We start from the raw sequence: 13,168 nt of genomic DNA on the forward strand, positions 1-13,168 counted from the left end.
CTGTACCCCAGAAGGGCTGGAGTGCTGCTCCACTTGTAATTGCCAGGATCAAAGCTGCCTGGGGTGCATTAGCACTGCTGCTGGAGGAGAGGCAGCAGGGAGAAAATAAACAGTTTGGGAAGCTCAGGGGACGCTGGGCTGTGCTGCAGGCAGTGGGAAGGATTTTGCTGGTGTAAGCTGTGCACTCAGGCTAGGGTGGGGGCACTTGGCTCCTGCAAGTGATGCTTTAGCTGCAGACACCTACAACAAATGCATTTTTAAGGGCTTTTGTCTGTTTGTCTGGTGGAATTGTTTTGATGCTCACGCACGTCTGATTTACAAGTGCAGCAAACCTAATCCGTTAATAGGTTTATATAGAGCAGTTGTCAGGGTGGATCTATAATGAACCACGGGCTCAGGGAGGGCCAGTCCAGCAGCTGATCTGCAACAGAAATCTTAAAGCATCTTCTCCTTGACACTGCTGTTCCTGAGGTCAGGCCATCATTTATCTGGAGGTGGTGACAGCTGAGCAATATCACAGTGGGAGCACGCAGAGATTGAGACCTCTGAGTGTCTGGGCTGATTTCTGCCTCTGTCTGCCTCAGGAAGATTTGCTGTTCACTCTGCCCACGATCCCTGTGTCCCCCACTGAAAAGCAGAAATAAAGACAACAATGGAGTGGGGAAAAGTTCTCCCTGTTCTTTCTGTGCCACGTGCAAAGGGAGGTTGGGGAGTTACCAGAGCAGCCCCACTGGCTCCGTGGCAGAGGAGGCAGCAGGGGCAGCTCTGGGGAAGGTCCCAGCTCCTGCTCCCCACACAAACCCCCGTGCTCTGCCACAGGAAGGTCAGTGTAGGTTTTTGGGTGTATTTCAGCTGGCAGAGCTGACCCTGTGGTGGATGTGCAAAGGGACAGTTTGTGTAGACCTGGCAGACACTTGTTTTCTACCAGAGTTGTGCAGGCAGCCTTGCTGGTTGCCACAAAAGAGCTGTATTTGAAGGGCAAATGCTGTGGCAGTGTGCAGCTAACCTGTCCCACAGTCAGCTGGAGCTGTGTGACCTTGGAGAGCCCACAGCCTTTGGAGCAGGCACTGCATGGACACAGGAACTGTCAGCTGCAAAAACCTTTACACAGCATCACATCTTCCTTCAGGATTTGTGTGTGTGAGGTGGAACTGCTCATCCCAGCAAAAATCACATTCACACCGTGTATTGATCGATTTACACCCCTCCACCCCATCTTTCCTTCCCTTTCTCTCTTCCTGAGGGTCTCTGGGCCTGGAGTTCTGCTTTTCTGATCAGAATCCTCTCATTAAACTCACCAGGTCATGGTTTAGGGTTTCCCCCATAGATCAGATCTCATCACTTGTGTCTCTGGCTCTGCAGGTTGTAAAGCCCTGGAGGCCTTGCTGAAAGTGCTGGTGGAGCTTCAGGATGAGCTGCTTTATCAGTACCCAGGCACGAGGCACCTGGTGGATGGAAAGCAAGCAAAGACTGAGAGGTAAATGCAGAAAGAGATAAAATCTTCCTGAACCCTTTGGTGTCCAGCAGACAGGACAATGCCCAGCCCTCCTGAGCACCCTCACCCTGCTGCCCTCTCAGGTGCTGCTGGGTCTGGGTAACACTGTTATTTGCATTCCTTGTGGGAAGTCTGGTTTGGGATATTTCTGATTATGGAGCAGGGGCTAAACGGGGCTTTTAACAGAAATATCAGTGTGGAGGGGCCGGCAAGGGTCCCACATTGCCTTGGGGAGGGACAGGGTGTTCATCCTGAGTGCTCTTGTTCCAGTGAGGATGAAATCCTGAGCAGCAGTGATGAGGAGCCAGTGGAGAAGGCTCAGGAGAAGAGGAGGAGGCTCCCCAAGAGGAAGCTGAAGTTTGAGGAGTACCCTGAGTTCATAGCCAAGCGCTACAGGGACTTCAGGAGCTACAGGAACAGCACCCTGCAGAAGTGGCACGACAAGACCAAGCTGGCAGCTGGCAAAATGGGCAAGGCAAGGCCTGGTTTGTGTGTGCTGACATGGCTCCCCTGGAGCAGGGATATGGGGAATGAGTTCACACTGAAAAAGGGGAAATCTGGGTGGGGTGCATGGAATAAATTCTTCCCTATGAGTGAGGGGAGGCCCTGGCACGGGGTGCCCAGAGCAGCTGTGCCTGCCCCATCCCTGGAAGTGTCCAAGGCCAGCTTGGATGGGGCTGGGAGCAACCTGGGACAGTGGGGGGTGTCTCTTGGTAGTTTCTGTGTCTTCTCAACCAGACATCCCCTCACAGCCAATAATCTCCAGGAAAATGTCACTCTTGCTGCAGGAGCTGTTTGTGGTTCCTCCCGGAAGCAGGGCCCTCTGGGGCTCTCCTCCTCCAAGATGTGTAGTCTTTAATACAATGTGTAATCATTTCACCCGGAGATCCAGGCTCTCCTCACATCTCTGAGCTGGTATTAATCACGGAGAAGTTAATCTGAGCCAGAACAGCAAAGGCATTTTATTAAGCCAGGCATCAACTCGCCTCAGGTCGGGAAGGGAGAAACAAATAAGAGACACTCGCAGCAATCCCTGCACTGAGCTGACATGGGGACACAGAGCCAGGAGAGGCTCTGTGTGTGTGTGTGTGTGTGTGTGTGTGTGTGTGTGTGTTGTCTGACAGTGCTGGTGCCCTGCAGGGGTTTGGAGCCCTGGAGCGCTCGGTGCTGGCGCAGATCGAGCACGTGCTGCTGGACAGGGAGCGCCTGCTGCGGCGCACGCAGACCCGCCGCTCGCTGTACACCGTGCTGGGCAGGCAGGAGCCCCAGCCCGCCCCAGCCCCTCCGCCCGGGCCTGACTGCGAGGTGAGGAGGGGTTTATTTCATTGATTCATCCTGGGGAGCTCTGCAGAGCTGGTGTTTCATTGCTTCAGCCTGGGAAACTCGGCGGCGCGATGGGGCGTGCTTGTTGGGGAGCTGGGTGGAGGAGGGTGACTTCTCTTTGCCGTGGAAAATGGTCTCCCTTGGGAGCCACTCTTCTCTTTTCCAAGGGAAAATGGTCTGCCTTGGTTGCTGACACTGGGGTAGCAACCTGAACATTTCCAAACTTTGCTGGGTTTCTCAAAACTAAAGCTGCCACCAGGGAGGACCGAGCATGCCCTTAGGGCCACCTCTGAGCTGATACCAGACCCCAGGGAAATTATTTCACCCAGGGAAATGATCTCTTTTTCCCACAGAAAATGGTCTCCCTTTGCAGCCACACATGCCAGTAATAGAGTGCCAAGCCAGAAATTTGCAAACTTTTGCTGGATTTCTGAGTGTGGATTCCTGCAGTGTAATGGCTAAGGAAAAACATATAAATTCCAGTTTTGTGATTATCTCCTGTCCCAGTTCCTGACAGGTTTTCCCTGAGCTGGGATTGTGCCCCTCCTGTGCTGCTCACTAAATCTGATTTTTGAGGTAGAGGCAGCAAAACTTGGTTTTCACTCTGCAGTTTAGAGTCTTTAACCCAGAAAGTCCCTTTTAAGATCATACTGCATATAACCTACAGAATATGTTAGTAGTAAGCCCTTTATTAATTTAGTATTTAAGAATGAATAAATACTCAATTCTGAGAGATCAGGTAGAATTACTGGACTTGCAAGATGTATTTTTGCCATTACATTAAAAATATCTGTAGTATTTTGCCAGAAAGACTTTGCACAGTCCTATTTGTTTCCCAGTAAAGGCATCATAAATCTATTCTGGCATTGGCAGCGTTTCTGCCTTGCCTTTAAATGTATTCCTGCTCCTTAAAAGCTGGTTATGTTGGGAATTTTCCCCCATTCCTCCATATCATCAAGTGTGTTTACAAGCTGCTGCAGGTGATGTCTCTGGAGCCAGGGACAGAAATGTGCACACGTGAGCTCTCAGTATTTCCTTGATGCTTGCAGGAAGTCCTCCCTGCCTCAGACTCCAACAGGCACCTGAAGGACATTGATGAGGAGATATTTGATGATGATGACTTTTATCACCAGGTAGGTGATGCTAAATGTGTGGTGCAATTACAGCTCCAGTTGGGTTTTGATGCTCACAGAGAAAATGCAGTTGGTTCTGTGCTCTGTATTTCTCTTTACCTGTAAAACTCAGGTACCTGTTTTAGCACCCAGAATCTCTGCAGGTCCCTCAGGGCACTCTGCTCTCAGTTTTTGCTCTGGGGCTGTGTGAGTTTGGAGTTGCCCTGTGGGTGTGAGCTTGCAGGAGCTGTGCCTGTTCTCCCTGAGAAACAACACAGGAGAAAAAGCTCTGAATTCTCTCTGTTCTCTGTGGGCAGAGCCCCCTTAGGAAAAACAGTCCCAGAGCATCCTCAGGAGCACTGAAAGCTGTTCTCATCTCAGCGTGAATCATCTCGTTCACCTGCTGAATGGGAGAGCTCCTGGGCTGCTCCAGCTCTTCCCCTGGAACTGGGCCAGCTTGGATCCAGGCCAGTTATTCCTTTATTTGCAGAATTCTTAGAAGCAAGTAATCTGCACCCAGTGCAGGGAAACACTGTGTTTGTAACTCATTTAATGAAGACAGTGCCAGCTTTGTGAGAGCTGGAATTGTCACATACTGAGGAATATGTCACTGTAAGCCCTTCCCCAGAGTGTGAAACCTCTGCCTCCTTTGGTGATCCACACTGAGCCTGACCTTCAGGACTAAACAAATACCATTTTATCACTGGAAAGACAGATTTTTTTTATCTGAATAATTATTAGAGTGGCCAGTAAAGTTCTAGGGGAGTAGGAGAGAGTTGTTGCCATGTGAGAATGCCAGTGGTGATGGGACAGGGCCTGTCCTGTTGGCAGCAGGGATTGAGGATAAATCTTAATAAAGATAAATCTTTTGAGATAATACTGAGGTGGAATTTTGGGTCCAAGTGGCCCAGAAGCTCAGCTTTGGGGGCAAGTTGGACCCTCAGAACACAGAAGAAGTGAAGTTGGTGTAACAAAATCATGCAGTGGAGAAACAGCTGAGGTTGACAGTCCAAGGACCTCTGCAGAGAAGGTGCTTCTTGGCCATGAAATGTTAATTTTTAAAAAAGGAAACAGCAATGGATGAGTGTCCCCATCTTTCCCTCTAATAACTGTAACTGTGCTAAATGGTGATTTCAGAAATATGAGCAGGCCCAGCTTAGCTTCTCCCCTCCCTGGTTAATTGGGGTGCTGGGGTTAATCTAAATTAAAACTTAAACTAATAGAGGTCATTGAGGGAAGAGAGTCACCTGAGTAAAACAAATGGGTCTGCCAGGCACAACTGTATCTTGGCCATTTCCCAGGAGGGAGGTGGCAGCAAACTGGAGCAGTTTGAGGCGCGGGCAGAGGTGAAGGATGGGTGACAGGGGCTGGGTTCCAGAGTGCCTTCCCTGCTGCTCCAGCTGCAGGGGCAGCCCCAGCCAGCAGCACCTGGCAGCACAGACAGCCTTGGGTGGCACTTGGGGAGCCCAGGGGCTGGAATTGCAGTGCTGAGGCTGGAGCAGGCTTTAATCACCTGGCAGGGCTTGGCAGCAGCTCCGACAGCCTCTGCCGGCCTCGTACATCACAGGCAGACATCTGCTGAGCAGCCAGGCAGCTGCACATCCATTTCCTCTCTTGCTGGGCTCTTTCTGGTCTCCCTCCCTCCTCCTCTCCTCCCCTCCCAGCCTTCCCCTCTCCTCCATCCCCAAAGTGCCTCCTGTGCAGATCCCAGTGGTTTTGGGGTGCCCTGGTTTGTGTCCCATGCTCGGTGGGGTTTGGCAGAGACTGGAGCCAGTTCAGGGATGAGGCTGAGGAAAATGGCTCTGTGTTTTCTGTCACCTCCCAGTTAAATTGGATTCATAAAGTGCTTTCCTTTATTTGTCAGGGCGCTGAGCTGGAGCTGAACATTGCATTGAGAGCAGGGAGAGCAGAGCACAATGGGGCTGCCAGGGCCCTGAATGGCTCTGCTTCCCCTGGGTCAGAGCTGAGCACTGCTTTGTGTGTGTGGGATTGCATGTGGGCATGGAAATAAACCCTGGGAGGGAGCTGCTTCTGCAGCAGTGATCAGCAGCAGGCTCAGGGTGCTCACAACCCCTGACCCCTGTGCATAACACTGATTGCAGCCTGCATTTCAGCACCTGCCTCTTCCTTCCTATGGAAATCTGCATCCAGGCTTGCCTTGGCATCCTTTTCACTCTTCTAAATAGCATTTTATAGTTGTTCATTTGTTTTGATTACTGCTTAAAAGGTAAACATTCAGATAAAGAACTGCACTGGAAATCAGCTTCCTCTATGTGTCAGTGTGAAATTAGGCAAGTAAAAATGAACCAGATTTGATGAATGTGCACAAGTTAATGATAACAGAATAAGTAGTTACACTGTTTTATTATAGATTATAATAAAAAGCTCTTTAATTAATCTGTTTTTCTTCTGGACAATTTTCTTGTCCAGGTCTAATATTCAGTAAAATTCAGCAGGTGGGTCTGGTGGAATTTTGTGATGATTCAGGATTTAACTCTCTTCTGCCTGTTCATCCCACTTTGCCTTTTCTCCTGCTTCTCACTTGTTTTATAAGCAGTTTTTATTGTGATGACCCATATTGGATGGTGATGGAAAGCTGAGCTGAGTAATGCAGTGAAATATTTTTATTTGGGTGGGAATAGTTAAAGTGTTTCAGAAGCTCCTCATTACTGGCAGCAGTGAGGGGCTGGAGGTTTCCTTTTCCTTTAAATCCTCCTTCATACATGGTTTTTAGGGAAGAAAAAGCCTTTTTATTTTTAGGAGTCATATTTACGTAGGATTCATTACAGCTGATATTGCAGCATTAAGACTTAAAATTCTAGCGTGCTACCAGGGAGCTGCTGCTGTGACATGCTACAGTGGAGATTTTATTGTTAGCTTGAAATACTCCTCTGGTAAAGGAGAGAGTGGAAATTGGTTTATTTCCAACAGGAATTAGGTTAGTGTTCATATGCTAAGTGTTCCACTGGTAGCAGCTCTTCCCAGAACAAATGTTCATCACTTCTGGCAGCAGGTATGCCTGGGGAGAATTGGGAATATCCATAATCCCTTCTTGCCTCTGCTCTCTCTGGTTTGGGGCATTTTGTGACAGCTGTGGGCACCAGAGTGGAGGGGGAGCACCCAAGGAATCACCAAATCCTTCCAGGGGGGTTCTCAGAGCTGGGATTTACCCCCAAATCAGCATCCTTAACCCCCCCCCCGTGTGCTTTTCTGGAAAATTTCACTGATGGAGATTTCCCCTGGTGTCCCCAGCAGCTCCTGGGGGACCCTGGTGTCCTCTCCCTGAATTTGGCAGTGCCCTAAACAAGGAATCACCAATCCAGAGAAGTATTAAAAGTCAATAATGGTGAGGAATAGAGAAGGCTGGCTTTGTGACAAGCTGGTTTACCTTAATTAAACCGGTGAGTGATTAATATGGACAGCTGATCTTGTGGCTTTAATTAGATGCATTTAGAGTTTTGTGTGAATAAGAGATGTCTCGAACCATCCCACAGGTTAATGGCAATACAATACTCTTATCACAGGCATGTATCTTTCAAATGGCTGGCTGGATGGTTAATAACACATTTTAAAGCTTGATTTCGAGCTTCTCTTAATGGGTTCTTTGAAAATAGGCAAATCTGTGCATTTACACAAACCTGAATTTGAATAAAATGGGCTTTAAAAAGAGACTGCCCAGTGATTTCCACTTGCATTTTATTAAATATAAGAACAAGTTTTTAAAAAGCATTTCAAGGGGATTTAAAATAATATTTGAGCTGCAACTTAAATTTTCTCTGGTAGAAATCCAAATGTTGTTACAGGGCATCTGTAGATGGACTTCTTTTTAAATTTGATTTGCTCTGTAAGGTGTAAGACAAGCCAGCCTTTTGTCAGAGGCTGATTTCAGCTCTCCTTAGCTCTTTGTCTCCACTGGCAATTCTTAGGGGTCTGCAAATCACAAAGGTCAGTGAGTGCAGCATTAGAAACACTGATAGATAGCGCATGAAAATGAGACCTAACCTCTACAATGAAAATTGACCTCTAAAATGAGAAATGAGCCCTGGAACACCACCCTGATGGCGTTTCTGACTGTGTCCAGTGGGTTTGTGTGCATCTCTGCCTGGCACTGAGGGGAGCTGCCTTGGGGGATTCTGTAGGGAGCCCTTCAGTGGTGCTGGGAGGGCTGCTGTGTGCCAGGAGAGCTCCTGCTGCAGGACCCAAAGCACAACCAAGATCCCTGACACTTCCCTCTGCTCCCATGGCTTGTCCTGGTGGTCCCAGGATCAGCTGGCACTGGGAGCTGAGCCTGGGATGGAGCTGTTCTTCCCTGTGCTGTGTGTGTGCCCTGGGACACTGAGCTGAGCCTGGGATGGAGCTGTTCTTCTCTGTGCTGCCCTGGGACACTGAGCTGAGCCTGGGATGGAGCTGTTCTTCCCTGTGCTGTGTGTGTGCCCTGGGACACTGAGCCTAACCTGGGATGGAGCTGTTCTTCTCTGTGCTGCCCTGGGACACTGAGCTTTCCCCAGTTCAGGGCAGAGGTGAAGGAAGGAAAGCAAAGCAGGATCTCTTTCAAATCAAAGCCTTTTGATGCTGGGATTGCCTAACTCTGTCTTCACACATCAGGGCTTAAGGCTGATGGTGATTTACTCACACTTCCTAGTTAATAATTAGACATTGGGAGACACCATATATCACTCCTAATGGAATATATGGGGTCTGATGAGAGTTTTCTGTTTTGGCTAATAAATTTGAAGCAGAATCGCCAGGCTTAATGAAATATTACCATTTGGGAAGTGCTTTAAGTCTTGTGCTGGGAAAACAGTGTTGCTTTATTCAGTAAATGAATTTATCATTCACCCTGTGTCCCAGGCTCTGGCTGGCTCTGGAGCAGGGGCTGGATGCAGGACTCTGAACCAGAAAGCAGAAAACAGAAAACTAATCAAATCCTTAAAGACCAAAGGCAGCCAGCTGGCCTGACTTTTTCAGTGGTAGCCTCTGGCTACATCCACTTTTATTTTAGTAACCATTGTTAGCATGATTTATAACCTCAGCTCAGAGACTTTTGCTATTTAGATGTAGCAAGATGCTTCACAGCTTTTATTTCCATTTCCTAATTTCCCTCTTGCTCCTGCTTTTTTTTTTTTTTTTTTTTTTTTTTTTTTTTTTTTTTTATTTTTATTTTATTCTCTCTCATCTTTGCCTCACTCTGCTCTCCAGGCAGTGCCCCCAGTGCCACACCTGGGATGCCCTGAAGAACATTTGGAGCACAGAACTGGTTCAGGGTTAGGAGCCAGCCCCAAAAATGCATCTTGGAATTGTGGAGTGGTTTGGGTTGGAGGGAACCTTAAAGCTCATCTTGTTCCAGCCCATCACAGCGACACCTTCCTCTGTCCCAGGTGCTCCCAGCCCTGCCCAGCCTGGCCTTGGGCACTGCCAGGGATCCAGGGCAGCCACAGCTGCTCTGGGCACCTGTGCCAGGGCCTGCCCACCCTCCCAGCCAGGAATTCCTCCCCAGTATCCCATCCAGCTGCCCTCTGGCATTGTGTGGGCACAGCTGGGGCTCTCCACGGTGCTGCAGGATTTCTGTGCCAGCAGGAGGAGCCCAGCCCTGCAGGATTTGCCCTGCTGCTGTTGCCCAGGGTGGCTGGGTGTGACAGCCAGGGACAGGATCAGAGCACACAGCTCTTCCCCTCGCTGCTGGAGCAGGAGAAGCCGCCCTGAGCTCTCTGCACCACTTGTGGCTGCTGCTCCAAGCCTCCCTCCCACCTTGCTGCTGACAGAATATTGACTGGAAAGCAAGATCCCATTTCTGCTTAGCCTTGAGGGCAGCTGTTTGCAGAGTGGCAGTGCTACACAGGTTTGCTGTGTCGTGTGTCTGTGTAACACTGGATTTGGATCTTGTATTTAGCTGCCAGAAGTGACTGTGATGAAGTGGCAGAGATAAACTGATAGATTGGGTGCCAGAAAGATGTTGGGAATCAATCAGATAAACAGGGCAGAGAAGTTGCTTGCTGTTTTCTGGTGATAATAAACCAGTGGCCTGGCTCCTGGAATTTTTAAATGTAATTGCTGTGGTAATAATCTCTAAAAATAAGCAAGTAGGAAAAAAAAAAGTAGTGGCAGGTTTTTAATTATGTTTGAATCACTCTTTTTCTGGTAATGTGGTGTATGCCTTGAAGGAGAGGGAAGTACAGGGTGGAGGAAAAGCATCCTGCATCCTTGAATTGCCTGGAATTGCCTGGATTGTGGTTCCAGGTGGGCCAGTTCCAGGTGTTTCTGAGCTGTACCTTCACTGGCAGGTGTCCGTAAAGCAGTTTGCTCCCCTCAGTTTTGGAGGGTTTATTTCTGTTCCTCATGTTGATACCTGGGCCAGTGCCCAGGGCACAGCAGGCAGGGTTTGCAGAGAGTGGTGATAAACACACAGCCCCAGTCAGGGATCCAGAAAGGCTCCTCACAGCATCCTCTGGCTGCAGGAGGCAAGGAGGACAAACCCCAGCCCTCAGGGCATGAAAAGAAATAGAAAAGGCTGCCTGAGCATTCCTGCTGGAGCCATAAAAGGGATTTTACCTTGCTGTTCTCTGAGCGAGCATCACCGCCCAGCTTCTGTTGGGGAATTGTTTCATTGCTTCTGTTTGGGAATTGTCTCAGTTCCCCTGCCCTTCCCCAGCACTGGGGGCAGCCTGTGGGGCTGGGCTTGTCCTGCACATTGCCCCATTTCACCTGGGGCAGCTGGCTGCGCAGCTGTGCTTGTTTCACATGAGTTGTGCTTGTTTCAGGTGGGTTGTGCTTGTTTCAGGTGGGTTGTGCTTGTTTGTTTCAGGTGTGTTTTGCTTGTTTCAGGTGGGTTTTGCTTGTTTCAGGTGGGTTTTGCTTGTTTCAGGTGGGTTTTGCTTGTTTCAGGTGGGTTTTGCTTGTTTCAGGTGGGTTTTGTTGTCTCAGATGTGTTTCTGTCTCTCCTGCAGCTCCTGCGAGAGCTGATCGAGCGCAAAACCACAGCCCTGGACCCCAACGACCAGGTGGCCATGGGCAGGTGAGTGAGGGGCTGGGACAGCCCTGTCCCTTCAGCACAGCTCAGTGCAGAGGGCACAGTGCTCTGGGAGGACCCGTGGTGCCATTATTCAGGAAATCCTCCTCTCCAGCAGAGGTTGTGGGTCACCAGTCTGGCTTGCAGCTGTGTGCGTGTGATCCTCTGCAGGTATTTCCAGGTTTGGTCCAGGTGTTTCTGTCTCTCAGTGGCACAAAAACTTTGCCTGCCCACTGCTGAAGTTTGGCTTTGGCTCTTTGTTAACTCAGCTTTGCTGTTGTTTGAGCAGAATAATCCTTCTGACGTCAGTTCAAGCAATTCCTGTGTATCCCTCCTGTAAAAAAGGATTCTGTACAATGAAAATGCACAGTGAATGCTCCCTGCATGCAGAACTAAACTATAATTTGATGCAGAGAAGCTCTTATTTCTCTGTTTAATTCTAGAGTTAGAAAGTAAAGAATCTTCCAAATGCCACTTCATGAGCAGTGTACATTGAAATAGCCATGGGGTGCACTTCAGGAAAAAGTAAAAGCCAAGGAAAGCTGGAGTGTGGCTCTTCCCTGAAACAATTTTGGGGGGTTTCTGTAGGGAGAGGAAGAAAACGCATCAAGAAATGTTTTGATGGTGAAACAACTTTTCTCCTTGTAAAATACCACCCAGATTTTAGTGCAATGTCAGATTTATTTTGTGTACGTCTGGAATATTATGGAAAGCTATTCACTATGATTTAACACGATATAGACAAAATTACATTTAAGTGGTGATTGCATTGTACATTTATCTGACTTTACAATAAAATAGATTACAGTAATTAAGATTATATTAAGATTGCAGTAATTGGATTTTGTTAGATTTTTTCCCTGATGTCGAGTTTCCATTGTATAAATCAGGTGAGATGACTCTCATTTCAGTTTAAAAAAATATTTATAACCAGGAGAAGTTTTTCCCTGCTGGAAACTTCTTTGACTTGAGGAAGTTGTGGTTGGGAAGTGGAGCTTTTAATGCAGTTGGGGATCAGAGAGTGTTTCTGGGAGTGTTGAGTGGCTCTGAGCTGTGCTCCTGCTGTTCTGCATTCCCCAGGCAGTGGTTGGCCATCCAGAAGTTACGGAGCAAAATAAAGAAGAAAGTGGACAGGAAAGCCAGCAAAGGGAGGAGAATCCGGTGAGTGACACCTGTGCAAGCACACACAAATCCTCCTTTTGGGAAAAGAAATCTGACAGCTCTGGGTGTGCTTTACCCCAGCTGGCTCTGGGGGTCTGGGCTGATTTGTGGCTTGGAGGAGATTTCCTACTGTGGGCAGCCAGGGGGGAATGCTGATATTCTGGAGCCTGGAATCAGTGGGGAATGCTGGTGTTCCTGGAGCCTGGAATCAGTGGGGAATGCTGGTGTTCCTGGAATTAGAGCCTGGAATCAGTGGGGAATGCTGGTGTTCCTGGAGCCTGGAATCAGTGGGGAATGCTGGTGTTCCTGGAATTAGAGCCTGGAATCAGTGGGGAATGCTGGTGTTCCTGGAATTAGAGCCTGGAATCAGTGGGGAATGCTGGTGTTCCTGGAATTAGAGCTTGGTGGATGCAGCCTGGCAGCATTGCCCCACTCAGGGTCTATGGAAACACCAGGGAAAGTTGCTCACATGTCCCTGAGCCTTTTGGGGCTGGAATTTCCAGAGACAGCCAATAAACCCCTTTTGTGCAATTTGTGTTTCCTGACTGAGACGTGGGCAGCACCTCCCAGGGAAGATGTGCAGGAACACCTCAGGTAAATCTCTGTTTCTCCCCGAGTGCCAGCTGGAATTTGGTGTCAGGTCTCTCTTGGTAACTCACATCACAGCTCCCTCATGTCTGAACCATTTCCCTCCTGGGTCACTCCCTGGGCTGAGCTCAGAGCTGGAATCTCCCTCGTGGGGAGGGAGGCAGCCCTGAGAGCAGGAGGTGTTTCCCTCTCTGAGCTCCCTGAGATCAGCATGATTTGTGGGGCAGGAGGGAGGATGCTGAAAAGCTGCTCTGCTTCCTGAAAAATCCAGCACATTAACCATCCTTTGTGAGTAAACTATAAATCCTGACTTGAGATGGCATCTGATGGAAAGTCACTGGAGTCAGGCTGGGTCTGGCCTGGCATAGCAATTTTTAAGATAGATGTCATAAGATAATTTATTGAAAGAGGGAAGAGCTACTTTGTTGGCCTGAAAAGCCTATAATTATTGACTATCAATATTCCTTTCTGTCAGCATCACAC

At 48.7% G+C, this 13,168-nt stretch overlaps 1 protein-coding gene across 1 annotated transcript in view; it reads left to right on the forward strand.

Annotated features, from left to right (window-relative positions):
- The window catches only part of AATF (apoptosis antagonizing transcription factor), a 35,549-nt gene that overhangs the window by 11,613 nt on the left and 10,768 nt on the right, over window positions 1–13,168 (forward strand). Inside the window, exons 5-10 of the mRNA XM_063173715.1 lie at window positions 1,363–1,477; window positions 1,766–1,970; window positions 2,636–2,800; window positions 3,868–3,951; window positions 10,875–10,942; window positions 12,017–12,097. Of these exons, the coding sequence (XP_063029785.1) occupies window positions 1,363–1,477; window positions 1,766–1,970; window positions 2,636–2,800; window positions 3,868–3,951; window positions 10,875–10,942; window positions 12,017–12,097 (718 nt within the window). The remainder of the gene's footprint in view (window positions 1–1,362; window positions 1,478–1,765; window positions 1,971–2,635; window positions 2,801–3,867; window positions 3,952–10,874; window positions 10,943–12,016; window positions 12,098–13,168) is intronic.

The sequence above is a fragment of the Melospiza melodia genome, chromosome 21, assembly GCF_035770615.1.
Source record: "Melospiza melodia melodia isolate bMelMel2 chromosome 21, bMelMel2.pri, whole genome shotgun sequence".
Classification (NCBI taxonomy): domain Eukaryota; kingdom Metazoa; phylum Chordata; class Aves; order Passeriformes; family Passerellidae; genus Melospiza; species Melospiza melodia.